This window comes from Dysidea avara, chromosome 11 (genome assembly GCF_963678975.1).
Source record: "Dysidea avara chromosome 11, odDysAvar1.4, whole genome shotgun sequence".
In the NCBI taxonomy this organism is placed as follows: Eukaryota; Metazoa; Porifera; class Demospongiae; order Dictyoceratida; family Dysideidae; genus Dysidea; species Dysidea avara.
Window position 1 is genome coordinate 17,783,504 of NC_089282.1, and position 20,729 is coordinate 17,804,232.

General features: G+C 36.9%; 2 protein-coding genes across 6 annotated transcripts in view; both read right to left on the minus strand.

The window, feature by feature from the left end:
• LOC136238820 (rho GTPase-activating protein 26-like) lies at window positions 1–13,846 on the minus strand. Of its 2 annotated transcripts, none has more exons than XM_066029427.1 (7): window positions 13,665–13,846; window positions 13,563–13,615; window positions 12,444–12,606; window positions 3,037–3,139; window positions 1,517–1,723; window positions 1,153–1,356; window positions 1–981 (listed from the first exon to the last, which is right to left on the minus strand). In XM_066029427.1, exons 2-5 carry the CDS (start codon window positions 13,565–13,567, stop codon window positions 1,692–1,694), a joined length of 303 nt encoding a protein of 100 aa, XP_065885499.1. In that variant the 5' UTR covers window positions 13,568–13,615; window positions 13,665–13,846; the 3' UTR covers window positions 1–981; window positions 1,153–1,356; window positions 1,517–1,691. The 2 variants fall into 2 exon arrangements, with proteins under 2 accessions (XP_065885499.1, XP_065885498.1); XM_066029426.1 differs by having other exon boundaries at window positions 13,559–13,615; window positions 13,665–13,778.
• LOC136238818 (rho GTPase-activating protein 10-like) overlaps window positions 13,834–20,729 on the minus strand; it is a 19,814-nt gene continuing 12,918 nt past the window's right edge. For 3 of the 4 annotated variants that reach the window (XM_066029421.1, XM_066029420.1, XM_066029422.1), the window contains exons 19-27: window positions 20,647–20,708; window positions 20,494–20,599; window positions 19,997–20,156; window positions 15,409–15,799; window positions 15,079–15,363; window positions 14,842–14,884; window positions 14,734–14,781; window positions 14,183–14,262; window positions 13,834–14,016 (exon numbers count right to left, since the gene is read on the minus strand). In XM_066029421.1, the coding sequence (XP_065885493.1) occupies window positions 13,925–14,016; window positions 14,183–14,262; window positions 14,734–14,781; window positions 14,842–14,884; window positions 15,079–15,363; window positions 15,409–15,799; window positions 19,997–20,156; window positions 20,494–20,599; window positions 20,647–20,708 (1,267 nt within the window). In that variant the 3' untranslated portion in view covers window positions 13,834–13,924. The remainder of the gene's footprint in view (window positions 14,017–14,182; window positions 14,263–14,733; window positions 14,782–14,841; window positions 14,885–15,078; window positions 15,364–15,408; window positions 15,800–19,996; window positions 20,157–20,493; window positions 20,600–20,646; window positions 20,709–20,729) is intronic. The other variant, XM_066029424.1, reaches the window with a different exon arrangement.

The window sequence follows — 20,729 nt, forward strand, 5'->3', positions numbered from 1 at the left end:
ATTTCAGTCCATACAATATAAAAGCACAGGTATAGACTGTCACAATTAACTCACATTTATGTACACAGATCTTACACACAGCACAAGTAAATATCTCTGACCCAACAACATCAGAATCATGTTACGCACAAGTAATGAATGTATTTTTAGAATGTACTAAAGCAAAAAACAATGTCTTCGCATTAGCTTTAAAATCTTGACCACACCAATTCTGAGCTCAGATTTAAGCAGGAAGCCTTGTTCTGATGAAGTGGTTCCTCTAAAATTTAGAATCAGCATGTTCTAAAACCCCAAAACACCAAATTTCATGCTTTCTGCCAGAAGTGAACATCTTGGTCACTTTACGTTGCATATCTGCCCCACCATCACAATTAACTCACATTTATGCACACAGCACAAGTAATCATCTCTGACCCAACAACATCAGAATCATGTGACGCTGGTTTACGAGGTGTAACACGTTCAGTAGAGGACACCATTGTAGAGGAGAGGTTACGAGGTGATCATCTGATCTGTTTGTGATCAGGTGATGCTGAAATGTGTGGCCTGGGAGGTGTGGAAAGTTGATATTGACCCATGCTTATAGTCACTGACACATCATGAAGTTGACTATCAGCAACCACTGCTGGACTAGGAGACTCTATGTTGATCAGAATAGCATGACTGGTGGAATCCGGTAAAACCTGTTCATCAGGTACAACCTGTTTAACCAGTGAAACCTGTATGTCTTGCCCATCCAGTTTACTTTCTGGTAAATTAGCAGGTAATACTACAGTATCACTGGTTGAATGAGGGATTGAAACTGGAAGTGTTGAAACTGTGCTCCTGTCTGGCAGGGGGTTACTGCAGTCTGTGATGACATTGTTTTCAATTTTAATTCTGTGTGGGAGACGAATCAGCTCCCTCTTGACTGCAACATGCAGTGACTGACATACTACAATGGATGCTGAACCACCAAGCACTCTCCTTTTTACTTTTTCTCTAAAGAAAGAACATAGTACAATATGACTCCTTAAAAAAACCTATTTACTTAGTATTCTATCAATTCATTACAGATTTTAAAAATTTCTCTGCTGTATAATAGACAATTGGAGTGTGATGAATAGTTTGAAAGTGATACAAAATACATTACTACAGTAAACAATCACTTACTTCTGATATTTCTTTAAAGTTTCATCAAATTTTCTCAGTCCAGTAGCTTGAAGGTGTTGTCAGGAGCAAGAAGGGTACACACACAACACCTCTTGTCGTCCTTCAACACTAATGAGTTGAAGGCTTGCTTCAAGGGGACATCCCACTGCTGCCACTACCATAATCCATCCAAACTCTCTGCCCATGCACTAACATATTGCTGAGCTAGTAGTAGGAGATTAGGGAAACATTTGTTAACAATTCATGATCAATAACATACAGGGAGTGACCTGATTAAATACATAACAACATATGCCAACAATCTGGTACATATCACACCTACACAATTTATACATGTGTTACTAGCAACACTACATTTTCTTACTGGTACATTGGGGATCTTCTATTCATCTCCTCTTTGGTTTTGTGATGGCCAGGTTTTCTTACTGGTACATTGGGGATCTTCTATTCATCTCCTCTTTGGTTTTGTGATGGCCAGGCTTCGAGGCAGGCTTAATGCCGATGCCCCCAAATAGCTTTGCTCTTAATAGTCACTGGTGTTATCCAGCTGTCCAGCACTTGACAGCCAGTGCTGGGGGTGGTGGTAAGGGCACAGTAACATAATTAACAAATTACAAAATAACACATGAATTATGAAATATACACAAACCAAATTCTAATTATTCAGCAAAATAAATAATAGTATAGCGTTGATATGGATAGAAACTCAACTGCTGGTAGCACATCAACTTGTTTATAATTTTGTTGAAACTTTTTGGAAGTGTTAATTGTCAGTTGCCTTTTGGGTACCAGTGCCATGAAGGTATTGTGAGACTGGATAGTCAATATTTTTTCTTGGGACTTTGTGATCCCTACTATACAGGTTACCATTGGTGTTTTTTCATAACTTTTTTTTTCTTTTCCAGCCTGATTGATTGGGAGGAATACTATCAACAAAAGTACTGTACTAAACCACCTGGAGAATCATCAAGTAGCAGTATTTCGCCTTAGCTGGAGAGGGTGGTAGTATGTCATGTGTCTTGTCACACCATAGCTTACCAGGACACAGGAGAATGTCCCAAGGACCAATTATCCCAACAGAAGCACTACCCTCAGAATAGGCCAGGTCTATACTGGCAGATGTTGGACGATGTACAGTAAGAACGATGACCCCTCAAACAATGGCACATAATGGCTGATCTTAATAAAGAGAAGCAAAATCTGAACTGAGTACAAACACCGACTATAATTCATTTCTCGCTTGTCAGCCAACATGGAAGCAAGTTTCTTATACGCTGTGGTTGCTGTTGGTCCCATGCAGAAAAAACCAGAGGAGAAAAGCAAGCTCTCTCTAGAATTGATAGAGTTAAATTTTTACAAGTATCACTTAATTTTTTGTATCTGTGATTACAAGCAACCAGTAACATGCCTGACTGCTCTATTAGAGTGTATATGCACTACCTTGCTATTACGTATAGTTGTCAGTCTCAAGACTCCTTCAGCAGCCTCGCTAAGCATGTGTATACATTTCCTAGCTATTGCACCAGGAAAACAATATAATTGGATCATGGTGAACTTCATGTAATGCTAGTGCCCCAATATATTGGAATACTGATTGTGAAACTTTAAATGTCTTATAGCAGAGTTTATAGCTGAATTCTATCAACTCATTGTCTTGGTGGTGTGAGTTCTCTCCCACAACAAAATCACACCAAGGATGCAAAAGAACAAAGTCTTAAAGTCAGCACAACAAGGCATGCATGAAAACTTCATCCCTGCCCAACTCCCATACATTATTACACACATTTAGAAATGCTGTCATATACGTGCACAATAAAATTATAAATATAATTATACTGTAAAAGATGTTGTTTTGTTGCATCTTTCAATAGTTACAAAACTTACTGGTTAGAAAATTTGGGTCATTATTATCCAAACGTAACGCGACACAGTCTTCAGCTAAAGAACAGTAGCACTGTACAATGCATACATCTTCTCTTCTGCTTGTCTGGAGATACATACATACGTATACATACATACATACAGGCATACATACATTACATTTAAAATTACTTTTGTATGCAAAATTTGTACGAAAATTTCTTACATGAAAATTTTTACATAAGATTGAATTACTCTAATAGAGCAGTCATTCACGTAAATCATACAAAAATATTTTTTACACAAAAATTTTTATCACAAAATTTTTTTGCATGGAAATAAAGCAAATTACGCTACATACAAGTACAGTACATGCATACATACAAGTATAGTCATTACATTACATTACCCACAGAAGGACTGTCCAGGTCTCAAGGTCGTGGAACCTTGTGGAAGTTCCACAACAACCCCAACATCGCTAAATGAGACTAAGAAAGTTGGCATTTGCTTCCCCAGTAAATACCAGGTACTCATTGATGTTATAGCTGGTTGGGCTGCTTCCCCAGATCACATCAAGCCAATATACAGCTGGGTAGACTGAAGAAAATGCTCAAGGAAACAATAACACTAAATTGGTATCAAACCTAGAAACTTTCAATTACCAGGATGATGCTTTAGCCACTTGGCTATGCTGCCTCACATGCACATACAAACACACACACACATCCATGCATGCATACAAACATAAATACATACATTACATACATTACATACATTACATACATACATACATAAATACATACATTACATACATACATACATACATACATTACATACATTACATACATACATACATACATTACATACATTACATACATTACATACACTACATTACATACATTACATACATTACATACATACATACATTACATACATTACATACATACATACATACATACATACATGCATACATGCATACATATGTACGTACGTACATACATACGTAAGTAGACAAAATTTTTTGGGAATTTTCAACTAGAGTAGCTTACAGGGACCATAGTGCATCGATAAAAAGTACTGAAACAAGCTGGAGTAGTGCACGATATTAAATCACAGTAAAACAATAAGAAGTGTTATATCCCTACTGTGCCTTTCCATTATGGTATCTTGAGCACAGTAGGGATATAACATTTCTTATTGTTTTACTGTGATTTAATATCGTGCAACTACTCCAGCTTGTGTCAGTACTTTTTATCTTGTGTCAGTACTTTTTATCGATTTGCTATATGGTCCCTACTCTAGTTGAAGATTTCCAAATATTTTGTGTGCTTGTTTGTTAACTTTTTGTAAAACAAAATTATTATGACTGGTGAATCCACGCATACCGCACCAAGAGATGGGTACCACCTACCCTAGCTATCAATTATTGTCATCCATTACGCTTCATTGTCAGCTATGTTCAACGTTCAACCCATTACCCAGCATTACGAATCAACAACTGTTCGAAAAGCACCTCTGCAATAAAAGTAACTACTATTTTTAAAAATATGAACGATTTCCATTATGAAGGGAAGCCATCACATGCTACTGCCAAGTCGACACCTTTTGCTGTCAGTAAAGATGAATGGGACACACCGTAAGTCCATGAAGAATGCATTGTACATACTGTAGTATGCCAAAAGGCATGTGTCCGGCTAAAGCGACATAAAACAGTGAAAAACCAAGCCCCTTAGCCATTACACTTGTCTTAAGGCATAAGTCAGTCAGTTACTCAGTCAGTAGAAAATTTCGTTTTAGGTAAAAAAATCTATAGCAACTTGTTGAAAACATTTCAGGTCAATCTGTTGTCTGGGCTTAGTTTTACCTAACCAATATTTCCTCATTGTCATCAGGAAAACGTGAGGCTGGTGTTTGAGTGATGTTTTTGCATGGGCCATGCCCACACCTTTGTAGTCTTTACTATACAGTATTATTGTACTCTATGATACATACATATATGTATACACATAAATACAGACATCACACACACACGCACGCACACACGTGCATGCATGCACACATGAACACACACACACAATACACTACACTACACCACACTACACTACACTACACTACACTACACTACACTACACTACACTACACTACACTACACACACACAATACACTACACAACACACACTGATTCAGATACAAGATACAGTCATTTTTGCCATAGCTACACTATAAGTAATTGTGTTTATGAAAAGAAACTATATACGTACGTACATACATATGCTCTTCTATAGCAACAGAGGAAACTTGTGTAAATGCCAACTTTAAGGAGCCACCCTCCCCCCACATGGGTGAGGTTCAGATGAGAACACATGGTGCCCACACTTTCAATCATGACAGCCTCCTTGCAGGGCTCCCCAGGATGATTTGGTGGCACTGATTGGTGGGAACTTGAGTAGTGCACTGGTTGCAGTGAAATCTTGCCATCTCCTTTTTAAATGCCACTTTGTTATAGTGCATGGCAATGTTAGGTAGGTCCCAAACATGTTAGGGGTGGAACAAATATTGATTTTGGGAACAGAATATTCTTCAACTTAACAAACTAACATATTCTACAGGTGTTTGAAACAGAATATTCATAGACTAAAAACCTCCACACGTATGTATTTGTCAGTAGTTTTCAAAGATAAAATGTCTAAATGACTGGTTAATGAATCTAAATATTTCTTAACAAATATTTGCGCTATTTGTTTCAGCCTTAAAACATATAGCTAAGTTGTAGCTACTTCATGACCTTGTTGAATTACTATTGAGCACACACTTTTGGTCTTGAAGAAGATTATAGCCCTATTAGTGAGGATTCATTGATACAAGATACAGTATCTACATGTCACAAATTGTATCACATTATGGCAAAATAACGTGATACCAAATGAGAGCACGTGCAGCATTATTTAAAGGAAATATTGTAATAAAAGCCGTTTTGTGAGAGAAGTATTTAATTGTTACCTTATTCAGCTAGTGTACAGCGGCTGAAGTGTGAAGATCAGTTTCACAAAATTCAATCAGGTATCAATATAACAAGCTTAAGCTAGATAAATATACAGAGAGAATTACATATATGGCAATATACGTACAAGCAGTTTGTGAAGAGTAATATTTCATTTGCTACCCTACTAGTGTACGGCAGTTGAGGAGTGAAGATCAGTTTCACAGGATTCAATCAGGTATCAATATAACAACGTAGCTAGATAGAATTAGATTACAAATGCTGATTTGCAGTGATTAACATCAGTGTGCGCCCACAACACAAAATGGGAGATGAAATAATAGTTGTCCCACAGTCAGCAGAGGACAAACCAGAGCTATGCATTGGTGTAAAACTACTAATTATTATAAAGTTGGGAGACACCAAACAAGAATTAGTAGTTGTTACATACAAGGTACCACAACTTGAGGAAAGGTCAGAATTCTGCATCAGTAAGATTGGTATAAAATCACAAACTAATGAAGAAATGACAGACAAGTCTGAACTATGTACTGGTTCTCTTGGCATAAAGCTACCAACGACCATTGTTACTGGAATATAAAGCCATAAACTGTCATTATCTTTAGTGAAATTACCAACACTTAAAAGACACTTGAGGGTGATGCAATAGACTATATGGCTATTAACACTCAATTACACTTACGCACATGTTGCACATTATATGGTATATATAAAAAAGATAAAAGTACAAATGTATGGCTGTGATGTAGAACTTAATTGTGCTGATTAAGCTATAGTTCTTGTATTGTGTTATGTCTGAGAGAAGGAAGACTTGTTGATATATTATATTGTTGAAGGGGCAAGCCTAGTTAAACAATTTAGTTCTTGTTTGTCTGCTTGCAAGGACAATCATGGCATCATTGACTTGTTCCCTATTCAGTGGGGAATTCTACGATGAATAACTATCAATATAATAGTTTACAAACATAATTATCAAGAAGCCAAAGTACATATGTGCACATTAGAGCATTTAGCACAAATTACTGACCATACAAGATCTTTTAATTGTTCAGCATAGATATTGATAAAGATCCATCTGGCTTTGGTAGAATCGTGTCTAGCCACCTCTTCCTCCTTTGTAGCTTGAACCATGCATGTTGATTGGCGGCCTTTAAGGCCTTAATCCAGTGGCCTGTGGACTGAGCCATGGCTAGCTGGTGTTTTTAAAGCTCTTCTAGATATTCACTCCAGTGCCTATAAACTAGCTACATATATGAGGCCTATAGCTAACATGCACTCAAACTTCGTTTATAGATTTATTTTCTTTGATTGTCACTTCGGCTAGGATGTAATATTGATCCTTGTAGCTAGCTAGCTGATAAATTTTGAATTATTTTTGAGCTTTTCGAATTATTTCGAAAATTTAACCTTTCGAAAATTTCCCATTATACAGTACAACGTATACTATGAAATTGGAAGTATGGTTTGTGACATTTGAGAAGCATCACAGTGAAATTGTGAGCATCACATATCTCATGTACAGTAATGTACTAACTCACTTGTTGGTACTGAGAGCTCAGCACTTAGCTCGGTTGCCAAGCATGTATATAATTGACGATATTGGTTAACATCACCAATAATTAAACATACAATTCTATAAAATTACACTACAACACTTTTTAATTTATTTAGGCTTTATGGTGTGAGAAAAAATAGCCCCAAAGAATCCTGGAGCTGGAGGGATTATTTCCTTACTTTAGCCCTTTTTCTGTTACACCTTATCAGTCACTAAGTCAAGTCATTAAGTCTTAAGTCCTGGAAATTAGGGTAGGTTTAGTGCTGGTCACTGTAAATTTAGTGTTAATGATAAATACTTTAGGTTTAAGGAAGAAAATCCATCCCTCCTGGAGGAAGACTGAGTGCAGCCCAGGACTAGACATTGGATGACTTGCAGTTCGAATACTGGGGTTGGAGGGATTTTATCCTTACTTTAGCCCTGTTCTGATATACCTTATCAGTCACTAAGTCAAGTCATTTTTAAGTCTAAGTCCTTGAAATTAAGTTAGGTAATCCAAAGGCTGCAGCACATGTTATTGTCAGAGCTTCATTGCTGGTCACCGTAAAGTGTGAATAATTTATAATAAACAAGGTTTGTTGGTAGCAATCAACAGCCATAACTTAAACTTAATAATTAATACCAAGAGTGAATAATAAAAGTTCACTCTTGTTAATACTACTAACCACTTAAGTAATTACATAGTTAAAATTATAAGTGTTTCAGGTAGTTGGAGGTTTTGTTTGGTGACATCTAGAACATCGACATAGAGTGCAGTTATTATTCTCATCAAAGTCTATGCCATACAATTATTCTAAATGAAGTTGGACACCTCTCCTCTACACATGATTTGCTTTTGATCACGCGTGTAGACCTCACAATTTACATATAAACGGTTGAGTAACTTGCTTATCAAGTGTACTGACAAGGTGCCCAGTTTTAGTAGTACAACATGAACATGCTTCATTCTAGTATTAGAAAATGGTATGCATAAAATCCTTGATCTTTGATAGATGATAAAGTCTTTTTAAACTTATTAAGAAACCTCTAGAGAGGTTCTCTAGTGCTTTCTGTTATTATATGTACCAACATGGAAAATGATTGCGGGTTTACATTTTGTGCAAGATATGATGACATAACGTTATACCAAGAGTTATACTCAACCCACAATCAATCTCTCTGTATATGTTAAAGCATTGCCTTGATCATGCTATATGAACAATAAAGCACGAGGCGCGGCTGAGATGCTAATAAAGCATGAGGTGAAAGGCAATCTTTTAAATGATATATGGAAGTTTTCTAGTCATGTAGCTTCACCATACACTAGGTAATTAACATGCGTTGCACAAATTATTAGCAGCCTGAATGCACACAAACTAGTTTAACAATGTAACTCATGTGTAGTTCACCATAGTTTGGCATAGTATACTTTCACCGTATATTTTGGCAAGTTTTGTCACAACCCACAATTGATTTTATTTTGGCACATGGTGAAATATTTCCATGATATTTCCAGGACTTGTCCATTTACATTAACAAACGTAACAGCAACGTTACCTTCTCCCACCCATCATCAAAGCATTTAAATATGTCTTTAAAAGCAATCCAGTGGTAGATCTCGCATTGGCTGGGCTAATTGACCACTCAGCACGGTGAGGGCTATCAGCCTTTACCAGCTTGGGTGATTAGTCGTACTGGCACGAGTGCCATGGGCTACTAACCTGCACTAAAGCACGTGCGCAACTGTGTTTATTGCCCACAAAGAGTGCTTTATGTATATGAATAAAGCGCTCTTTGCGGTGCAATAAAACACTCTTTGTGGGAAGTAAAGCACTGTTTGCCCTAAGGTGTACTTTATGAAATTTAAAGTACACTTTTCCCTTTGATCTCGCCCATGCAAAGTTCTATAAACTAGTATCAACTCTAAGTCACCCACTGAGATCTTTGTAGCTTTAAAAACCCTCAGCTTCTCCTCAGGTTTTAAAGTTATGAAGATCCTTGTAGTGGGTCTCTAATTACAACATAAGTCTGTTAATTGTTGAACTAGGTATGTGTCACAATTTCAGGTGCAAAACTGCATGATGTGCTTTCTCTTCACTTTCTAATAAATGTCTTCATCATCATTATCAAGGCATACACAGATGACAAACACAATGAAATAGAAAACACAACATGATCAAGAGAACTAAAACATAACGAATTAGTGCATACAAACAGGTGAAATACAAAGAACAAGGAACATTGAAACAACCAGAAAGATTACATCAAAGGGTAGCCCCTGGAACTCTCCCTAAAAGACACACAAATGGTTAGCCAAATGCCCAAATAAGGTAAAACACAACTAGATTACAACAACAACTTTGACTACCGCAACATGATGGGGAGTGTATAAACAGTGGAATGGACTACTGGAATGACAGACTTCTGTTATTGATCAAACATAAATTGGCAAAGCTAAAAACTGTGCTGTTAGCTTAGGATGCATGAAAAATCATTAGTTTCTCGTCCTTACCTGCATCGTCACTTTTCTACCTCAGCAATTATGCCCACTAGCAAGAGTAGATTAAAAAATACAGATAAGAACTACTTTCTTGTATAATACAAGCAGTATTGGCATTGATAGGATGCACAAGAACACTCACATATTGCTTGAAGGGGTAAAGCTCAATGCTAGGAGTTATAGTATGCCTCTTTGTCTTGTCACTCCTTTATCATTAATTTGTCTTACAAAATTTCTAACATAAATAGAACACACTGACTGAGTTTCTAGAGCCCCTCAGACAAAGGCTACTACAAATTAATTACCACAACTGTATAGAAACCTTGCTGGTGCATTCTTAATTTATTGTAGATTCATAAGAGCAGACTACACAGACTGCACATACATCTCTGGACATTTGGCTGTAACACTGTACAGTCAGTGAAACATCAGATAGCAGCCAGCTTTTGTTTGTTATAGCGACCATGTCAAGTAGGTCCCAAACATAGCTAAGATGTACTTTATGATCTCATTAATAAGACCACCTCATTATAGTGACCATTTCAGGTAGGTCCCAAAACACAGTTAAGGTGTACTTTATGACCTGACCATGTTAAGTAGGTCCTAAACATAGCAAAGGTGTACTTCATAATCTTATTAATAACATTATTTAGGCCAAACTTTTGGTCATGACAAATTATTTAGGCCAAACTTTTGGTCATGAATATCAATGACAAATTATTTTATTGTTAATATTATTACATGGGCTATTGAATAGCATGGCAATAATAGTGGGTATGTGCGGAGGAGGAAATTGTCATATAAAAAGTTGTTCGTAGCAAGCAATTTATTCACTTGCTAAACTTATGCAGTCTGGGATGATAGCAGGTGTGTACCAGTAAGATCAGCTTAACAGGATTCAGTGAAGTGACAATATACTAGTTTCATATAATATAACTAGCTAGATAAAAACTGAGAGATGTGAATGTGGATGAAATGCTCTCACCACAGAATGGGGGATGAAACTCAACATGTTATAAAACAGCAGCAACTACAGCAACAGTCAACCCAGCTGTGCATTGATGTAAAACTACCTGTCAAAGAAAAGATGAGAGCAGGCAAACAAGAATTAATAGCTGCTACAGAGAAGATGGCACAGTTAGAAGAAAGTTCAGAGCTTTGTATATGTAAGATTGGTGTACAATCATCAGCTGGCAAAGAAATGGAAGAAACTATACCAGAAATGGTGAATGTTCAACCTCAAAAGCAACAACAACAACAACAATCAACCAAGTCAGAATTATGCATTGGTTGTGTTGATAAGAAGTTACTGAGTCATTCTTACTCACCAGTGAACTTACCAACATCCTCAACAGTAGAAAAGACATTTAATAGTTAGCAAACAATAACATTATACTAAACTAACACACTGTATAAGAATCTAACAGATGTGCTCATAATTTTGTGAAAACTAATAAGCAGATTATTCGGAGAAGGGTGGTAATATTTGAGCAGCAAATAGGTTGTTATGTGTTTGAAACACCTGAAAGTCACAGCTGGCCATTATTAAATTAAAACTTAGTCTACCATCCAAATTGATCTACCAGGCTTTTTTTTACCTACTATACAATAAAAATGTATGCAATGTTATTTTATAAATTATCAATTATTATGTAATTATTATCAACTACTAAATAACTTGGTACAAGTGTTTGCAACACTAAAAATACAAACAAGTGTTTTCTTGAATGTTTACATAGTTGTTTATCAGGTTTTCTTGTACAAGTTCTCTAGAAAAAGTATCACAAACCTGTCCTTCATTTTGTATGTGCATAAGTGTATCATACCCCCTTTCAGTGTGAAAATATTCCTGATGGGTTACTAGGCCTGCTTAGTAACTGTATAGTGCAAATATTTGACAGGGTAAAATTCTGACAAATTGACGGGCAAACTGTTGATGAAACCATTTCATCAATCAATTTGACGGGCAAACTGTTGATGAAATGGTTTAATTAATATTGTATTGAAAAAAAAAGAAGAAGTAAATTAGACAAATTACAATGCAAATCATCAAAAATCCCTCCCCCCCTTAAACTTTTGCGCTATATGGTAGTTAATCAGTGAGTCACTAAAATGCATGAAGAATGGAAAACTGGTATGTATTTCAAACTGGCATAAAGAAATCACTTGAAAGCAAAGTCCACCTGTCTGGATGGTTAAAATCAAGTGCTTACACAATAGTCATTTCACTGGCTACGTTTCTCGCAACTCTGCTTAGCTCACATGTGTGAAAACAGACATGTAAACGCACATATATGTACAGCACACACACACACACACACACACACACACACACACACACACACACACACACACACACACACACACACACACACACACACACACACTACACACACCCTATCCTTCTCATCAATCATAATCTCCACTATGATGTTCTGGCACTTGATGTCCTTGATACTAGCCACTGTCTCAACCTCAGGTCGTATGAGAGTTGATCCAAACACTACTCCCAGGTTACTACTAGCTTGCATCAGGTTGTAGTTGGGATTCAGAGCATCACTATAACAACAAATACACAAGTACAGTAAAACCTGTCTAAATATGTAGGTCACTGTACAATAAGGTAACTTGTCTAAACTAGTCATCTAAAATTCAAAATTCATGTACAAAGTGGCTTGCCTAAGCATCCATTTACTTAATGAAGTCAGGAAATTTTGGCCCGAAAAAAACCAGGTTAATGAACTCTTTGAATTAAGGACGTATAGAAAAAAATCCATATATAATATAAGGAAAAATATGTTGGCCCCAATCAGTTTAGTTTCACAGCAGTTTTATGATTTCAGAAATTAAAGAAGACAACCATTTTATTGCAGCAAGAGTAGGCAAAAAAATTTGCTCCCAAAATGTCTCTTATAATGCAGTACTACCAAAACTGGCAGCCTTACTTTGACAAATGGTTGATAAAGAAACACAACACTTTGTGGTTTATCTGTGGTAACTTTTAACGAGGTTTGTAATGGCTGTAACCTGATCACCTCTGCAACCCTGCAAGGATTGGAAATCAGTTTGTTTTGCTAACTTGCTGTCATGCAGTACTCCACTAGTAATGTAATAGTCGATTCATAATTCAGTTCATCACTAGAAAGTGAAAACACAGTAGCAAGGGCTAATGACAAAGGCATTAACTGGTAAGCAGATCCCAGAAGAGCAACATGTCCCATTTGTGCTACCACTTTGTTGAGTGAGCTGGAATTGTCTTGAGTTCTTTCTATTATTACATTGAAATTTGTCATTCTTATTATTGCACAACAGACCCGAAAGGGTGTGACTGTTCTATTTGACCAAACACTTGTTACCTTTTAAGTGTACCCACAACTGTGTACCCACATTTCAAGGCAACACAATTGCATTTCATGGTAGTTACTTTGAAAATGTGAATAACAGAAAGAAATCAATGTGATATATTATTTGATGTATGTTGCTGCTTGTATACCGGGGCATACAAACATACCTACCACATTCAATTATGGAGAGGATGCCAGATATCCCCTCTTCAGTCAGGCCTATCCTGTTAATGCAGACATGTACAGTTAAGAACACTTACATAAACCAGATACCTTGCTAACATCCTTTTCTACCAGAATTGGAAAGTCAGAACATCTTGCTGTATTGTATCATCATGTGATTGCTAGTTCTCTCCTCTCTTATGCCAAAGGACACGAAAGAACAAAGCTAAGAAAACAGTAAATATTTACAGAAAGCCCATCCCCACCTGTGAACTCCATATTTTACAGTATATAAAAACTCTATTATTACACACACTTAGAAATACTGTCATATACATACACAGTAATATATAATGTATAAAAATTGTGTATTATGATAATAGTTCTACATAGTTCTCAGGAACTAGTCCAGTATGGTTGTCAAGTGTAGCCTTCAACCAGCCTGGCTCATCTGATGGTGTAACTGTAAAATGGAAATGAAACAAAATGAATTATACATTGCCACATTGATTTTCAAATCTTTACAAAAATTTAAAGTACACTGCACAGCATGGATTTTGCACAAATTATCACTAGGCTCTATCTCATAACTACCAACCATCTATTCTAGAAATCTACTCCGCACTAACCTTCCATCAGTATTTGCCCTTTCTTGAAGCTCAGTTCATTTGGGTCATCTGAGTCACAATCATACAATGTCCGAGCTCGCCTGTGAAATATGAATATATAGTACATCCAATCTACTGCTCCAACCAATCAACAATGTTTATCTATAGGAGTACGCTACTATCGCTGCCTACACAGTGAAATTAGTATGTAACAAATAGAGTTAACAAATTTCCTGACAAGTGGTACAGAGTAACATCATCTAATTTGACATCTCTTTTAAACAGCGGAACTTTGAAAGCTACACCCCTAGCTTTCCTACTGCAAAATGACAAAGTGAGGATACATTATGTGAACACTCTATTAGAGTATTTTGAAAAGGGTAATTGAAATAACAGTAAGAGTTACTATTTACTACAGAAGTCACTCTTGTTTCTAAAAGCCAGCAATATTCTACACAGGACCTGTGTTATGTGGACACTTAGTTTAGGTACTAAAACATCTGATAATTTAGAGTCACAATCTGTGTAACAGGTTCCAATTATCACAGAAACATCTACAATGGCCCACTTGCCTGTACCTTCCAGTTCTCCAAGGTATCGGGGGAGCATCTCCTTCAGCCCTATAGAAAAGCGAGTAAGCATATTTTTGTTGTTGTAACTTTCACAGTCACAAAACTTACTGGTTGGCAAATCTGTTGTCATTTTTATCCAAATGCTCTTCAGCTAAGGAGAACACAATACATTAGTATTGTACCATGAATACATACATACGTACATATGCACATACGTACGTATGCACATACGTACGTACATACATACATACATACACATACAAAGCCCTCATGCCCCACATTACAGCTAATATGTAACATTTCCGATACATACCAGTATCAGTTAAAACATACATACAAACATACATTTGCTCATAGTGTTGTCAGACAAATTCCGTTTCTTGTCAGACAATCTTGGGGAATTGGGGTTTATGAATGGTTTCTTAGTAACTGCCGCAGTAACTGCTCGAGGTCTCATGTGACCCACTGTACGATTGTCTGGCACCTCCTTCTTTTCTTCCTTATTATCAAATTGCTTCTTTTCATCTGGCTGACTATTGGGTAGTGTCTTGGAGTTCTCTGTGGTTGGGGTGGGGGGAGGGGACCGCCTAAAAACTGGTGGATATTTCTCAGTAGTAGGACTTGCTGCATCTACAGAAAAGAATTTTGCATAGATCGTTCTTGATTTAAAATTACTTTTATTGTTGGGAAGTGAATCCGTCGTGGATGACTTCAGAAATGGCTTCTTGGTATGTGGAGGCGGCCTTGGAGCAATCCTTCTTGGAGGGATTGCATAAGGCTGCCTTCCTCCTACATCATCGGACTGTGGAGTTGCACTAGTGTCTCTGCGTTTGTGCAGAGAACCTGGGGAATGAGGGGGGACTGGCTTAGAAGACACTTCCAAGTTGGGTATGTTGTCTGCTGATGTTGACTGAGTGAGCTCGCTGGATGTAGCTATTATCGTTGCTGTTGTGGTAGAACTTGTGGCTGTTGTCGCTGGCTCAAGGCTGTCATATGATGAGTTGTCTTGGACTACTGGCTGTTGTGGTGGTGGCCTTCTTTCCACTGGAGGACTCTCACGGAAAATCTGTAGGCGTTAAATGAAAGGAGATTGCATAAATATATAGTACAACACACTCACACCAACATACACACACACACGCACACGTACGCACACACACACACCAACATACACACACACACAGTAAAGCCTTTGGCTACCGTGCTAACACAGTCACACCCACTCAGTGAACCAGCACAGGGAAACTCAGGTGCTATGAGTCAGTGCAGGTACTTCATCTCTACATATATTATTAGCTATGACATAAACACATCACAATTTATAAATGGTTGAGTAATTTCTTAAGTTGGGTGCCTAGCTAGCACATCAACATGTATTTTAGTTGCTTGACATCCCAATTTCACTTTGGGCACACATGTAGCTTTCTCTTCTCTCTTTCCAATAAATATGTTCTTTTAGTAAAAAGGCACTAAACCATACAAATTGGTACCATGAAGTCATGCATACAAATCTCAAACAGGAGGAATACATAAAAAAAACAAGAAAGTATCAAGGTGGTCAACAACCTGAAAGATTACAAAAAGGTGAATCCCCGAGGACTTTCCCTAAAAGACAAACAAGTTGTTAAAATGATGTAGCCAAATTACAGGTACAACAACTTTTGACCACAATAACAATAATTTATCTTCTCCATTACTGACTCTAAAGTGAAGTAGTTATTACACTTGGCTATCAGCTATGTTCAGCCCATTATACAGTGCTGTAACAAAGAACAGTAGAAAAAGCACCTCTGCAATCACCATGAAAAATATGGATGATTCACAAGCCCCGACCACTCGAGATTGAACGGTGACTATTACGCTTCGCTTTCACCTATTTCAGAGCATTACAAACGAAGAAGCGTCTCTGCAATCAATCCAGTCGTTATAGAAAATATGGGCAAGATGCCAACACAGCCACAGGGAAGCCGCATTGCACAATCGTGAATCGATACCTTGCGTTGTCCGCAAAAAGAACTGGAACACAAAGGAAAACAAAGGTAAGTCCATGATACGTGCATTGTATGTACTGCGGTTGGTGAAAAGGCACATCTCGGGACATAGCAATGTCGAACAGTGAAGAAATAAAACCCATAGATATCAGTTAGTTAGTTAGTCAGAATAAAATTCTGTTAAATAGAAAAATTTTAAAAATTTCATAGACTGTGTTTGGGGTTGGTCTGAAGACATTTTTGGGCTTGGCTGTGCCTAACCAATACTGCCAAGTTGTCATGAAAGGAAATTGAGGCTGGTTTTAGGGTGATACATATTTTTGGCTGGAAAAGCCCAGTTCTTCATGATCTAATATACAGTACTACCGTACTGTACGAGTATATTTTTGTTCTTGAAGAAGTTCATTGAAATACAATACAGCATCGGATGTCAACAATTTTATTGTCACCAAATGGGTTACTATAACAGATTGAATAGCATGACAATAGCGTGATAATAGTGTAATACTAGTAGCAGGGCAGGAAATATGCTGCATAAAAGAGTTTATAATGAGTAGTATATTCATTCGCTGAACTTATGCAGTCTGAGGTGATAGCAAGTGTGTACCAGCAAGAAGATCAGCTTAACAGGATCCAACAAGGTAACAATTTACTGGCCTCACTGCTCTTATGTATACCACAGAATGGAGGATGACACTCAACATGTTATAAAACAACAGCAACAACAACAGCAGTCAACAGAGGACAAAACAAAACTACCTGTCAAAGAAAAGACGAGAGCAGGCAAACAAGAATTTGTAGTTACTACACAGAAGATGGCACAGTTAGAAGAAAGGTCAGAACTTTGTATATGTAAGATTACACCAGCTGACAAAGAAATGGAAGAAGCTATACCAGAAATGGTGAATACTCCACCACCACAACAACAACAACAATTAGACAAGTCAGAATTATGCACTGGTTGTGTTGATATGACAGTCGCTCCATTTGGAATATCACTGGTGAAATTACCAACATTGTTACCAGTATAAAAAACATTTAACTTTTAGCGCTTAGCGTAACAGCTATAGTTTATTTTTATCCCAAATTAACAGTCTGAAGCACTGTTATAAGATTCTAGAGGATATGTTAAGGGTTATGTAGTTAACAAAGGTTGTTTGCATTTAGGTAATAGTAGTTATGGAACACTAATACTTATTTTATTGCAGAAATTAAATGTTTCATGGTTTAGTGATGGCCATACATGAAGCCAAGCTCCATGTATTCACTTTTAACTGTAAACATATGTACACAGAGTATCCACCTGCTTTATAATGAGCTGTTTGATATTGGGAGTACTTCCAACTTTACTTTGTAGTACAGTTATCATTGTATTTGCTTGTTAAGAAAAACTTTTACTACTGACATACGTAGGTGTGGGTAGTGTAAATTATATAATGGTATTTTTCTCAATACCACACCGTTCTTCAAAAATGCAATACTGCACATCTCTAGATACGTTCACAATTTTGTGAAATCTAAATACGCAGACTACGTGGAGAAGGATGTTAAGCACTGCTAAAATATATTATAAAAATCCTCGTTCAGTAATGCTTGAGTGGTACACAAGATGATTTAGCATATTTGAAACACCCAAAACCCATAGCCGGTTACTACTAAATAGATAAATTTACCTACAACACTATATAACCCTTAAAGGTGCATAAGCCCTTATATGTATACATGGCTGTAAACAAGCACTATAATATTTGAAGCGCACGTCCTATGGCTATGCAATTTATGTCAAGATGCAATAAGATACCTAGGGTTTTACCCTTGCACTAAAGCATGAGGCCAAAATTAGTTGTGTAAGCAAGTTTTCATTAAATAAACACCTAAACCCTTCACATACTTTTATAAAATCGATGGTGGTTGCTCCTATTCACTTCCAATAAGCACTATTTGAATCGTCATTAAATTTTGAATCAGGCCATACAAGATTCACATAATTAAACCCACAATCAAGTTAAACACGTGGAGCGAGTGTTTCTTCACGGAATACGCAAGTTGTTGTTCTTCATCACTTCATAACAAGTAAGCTTTTACACTGTACTGTTACAGTGTTTATTTAAACTTCCCAAGAAGCCCAGTAAATAGAATGGTAGCCCAGTGAATTCCCAAAATTTTCATACATCTCAAAGCTAGCAATATACATACATTACTATAGTATGTTCACGTTGAGCTGAATCCTAAAAAGATTTAATAACTCGTGGATGCAATTACACACGATCTTGAAATTTGGCTCAATTGTAGTACTGCTTGATCCGCTAAAAATATTTCAAAATCATTTTGTTCAAATGTTTGACATAATATTTACAGCCAATCAAAATTTCCACAATACATTTCCTGTGGGGAAGCCATATAAGTACAGCATCCATTACGGCCCTTTCCAGAACTTGTAATGGAGCCAAACTGTACATGTCTGCTGTTGACTCCTTTGCTGTTACCAATAATCATCTGGTTGGCTGAAATGTTAACTCTATTGAGAAAAAATCCACTTTTAATTTTTAGCTGTTTTTCAGGATTCAGCCCAACGTGAACATACTATAGTTGATTATAACTTTATTTTACTAATTTATTATCAACTACTACCGTACCATACAAAATTTTGGCGGGAGCAAATTGACTTCAAATTTCTTGTCCAATATTATTTAGGAAACTAAAGAGAGGGAATGCAGTATGACACACAAGCACAATTGCCAAAAAATATAATATCTGGTAAATTCCATCCAGAGTTAAAGCACCAAAATTTCCTCATAACAAAATTTGTATTGTATGATAAACTAGTTACCAGTGTTAGAAAAAACACAGTTCCAAGTATCTTCTTGAATGTTCTATGAATACGTACAAAGTTGTTTATTGTGCAAGTTCTCTAGACAAAGCATCAAAGGCTGTCCTTCATTTTTTTTGTATGTGTACAAGTGTGTCATACCTCCTTTCAGGGATTTGCTATTTCCAATTGCTCTATGAGGCCTGGAGTTATACATGGTAAAATGACTGTACAACTCATTAGGAAAGGTGTTTTCAAAATCCTGCTATAATCATACATACCATACTCACAAAGAAATCACTTCAGAGCAAAGTTTTCCTGTCTGGAAGTTAAAACCAACTGAATAGACAACGATCATTTTGCATACACCAGCATGAAGACAGATATTCAAACACACAAGCGCACACCACATACAGACACATGAACAAATGCACGCACGCATGCACACACACACAACACACACCCTATCCTTCTCATCAATCATAATCTCCACTATGATGTTCTGGTACTTGATGTCCTTGATACTAGCCACCGTCTCAACCTCAGGTCGTAAGAGAGTTGGTCCAAACACTACTCCAAGGTTACTAGCTTGCATCAGGTTGTAGTTAGAATGTAGAGCAACACTATGACAACAAATACACAAGTACAGTAAAACCCGTCTAAGCATGTAGGTCATTGTAGAATAGTAACTTGTCTAAACAGGCCATTTTAATATTCACCATCTGTGTATAAAGTGGCTTGCCAAAAGGAGACCAGAATTCAGTGGAACTTCTCTTAATGGACTCTTTGAATTAAGTGAATTAAGAACGCAATAGAAAAACAATCCATGATAAAGTTAGTATGTTTCCACAGCAGTTTTTAAAAAGATAACCTCTTTATTGTACACTGTAGCAAGAGTAGGCCAGAAACATTTGCTCCCAAAATGCTTATACTACAGTACCACCAAATTGGTAGCCTTACTTTGACAAATGGTTGATAAAGAAACACAACACTGTGTGATTTATCTGTGGTAACTTCTTAACGAGGTTTGTAATGGCTGTAACCCGGTCATCATAGTCTGTTACCTCTGCAAGGAATTTTTTGGAAAAAAACACAACCAGTTTGTTTGCTTACTTGCTGCACCGATAAGAGAGTCGTAAAGTGTGTGAGTCATCAATGGGTCTGTGATCTGTTTACTATAGGGTGGAAATGGTAAC

Excerpts from the sequence above, each read along its gene's own strand:
- LOC136238820 (XM_066029426.1), bottom strand. Across the intron at positions 12,607-13,558 it reads TCCATAATTGAATGTGGTAG|TGATGCTCTGAATCCCAACT; the intron begins GTATGTTTGTAT and ends TTGTTGTTATAG. Across the intron at positions 1,724-3,036 it reads TGACCCAAATTTTCTAACCA|CACTGGCTGTCAAGTGCTGG; the intron begins GTAAGTTTTGTA and ends CACCACCCCCAG.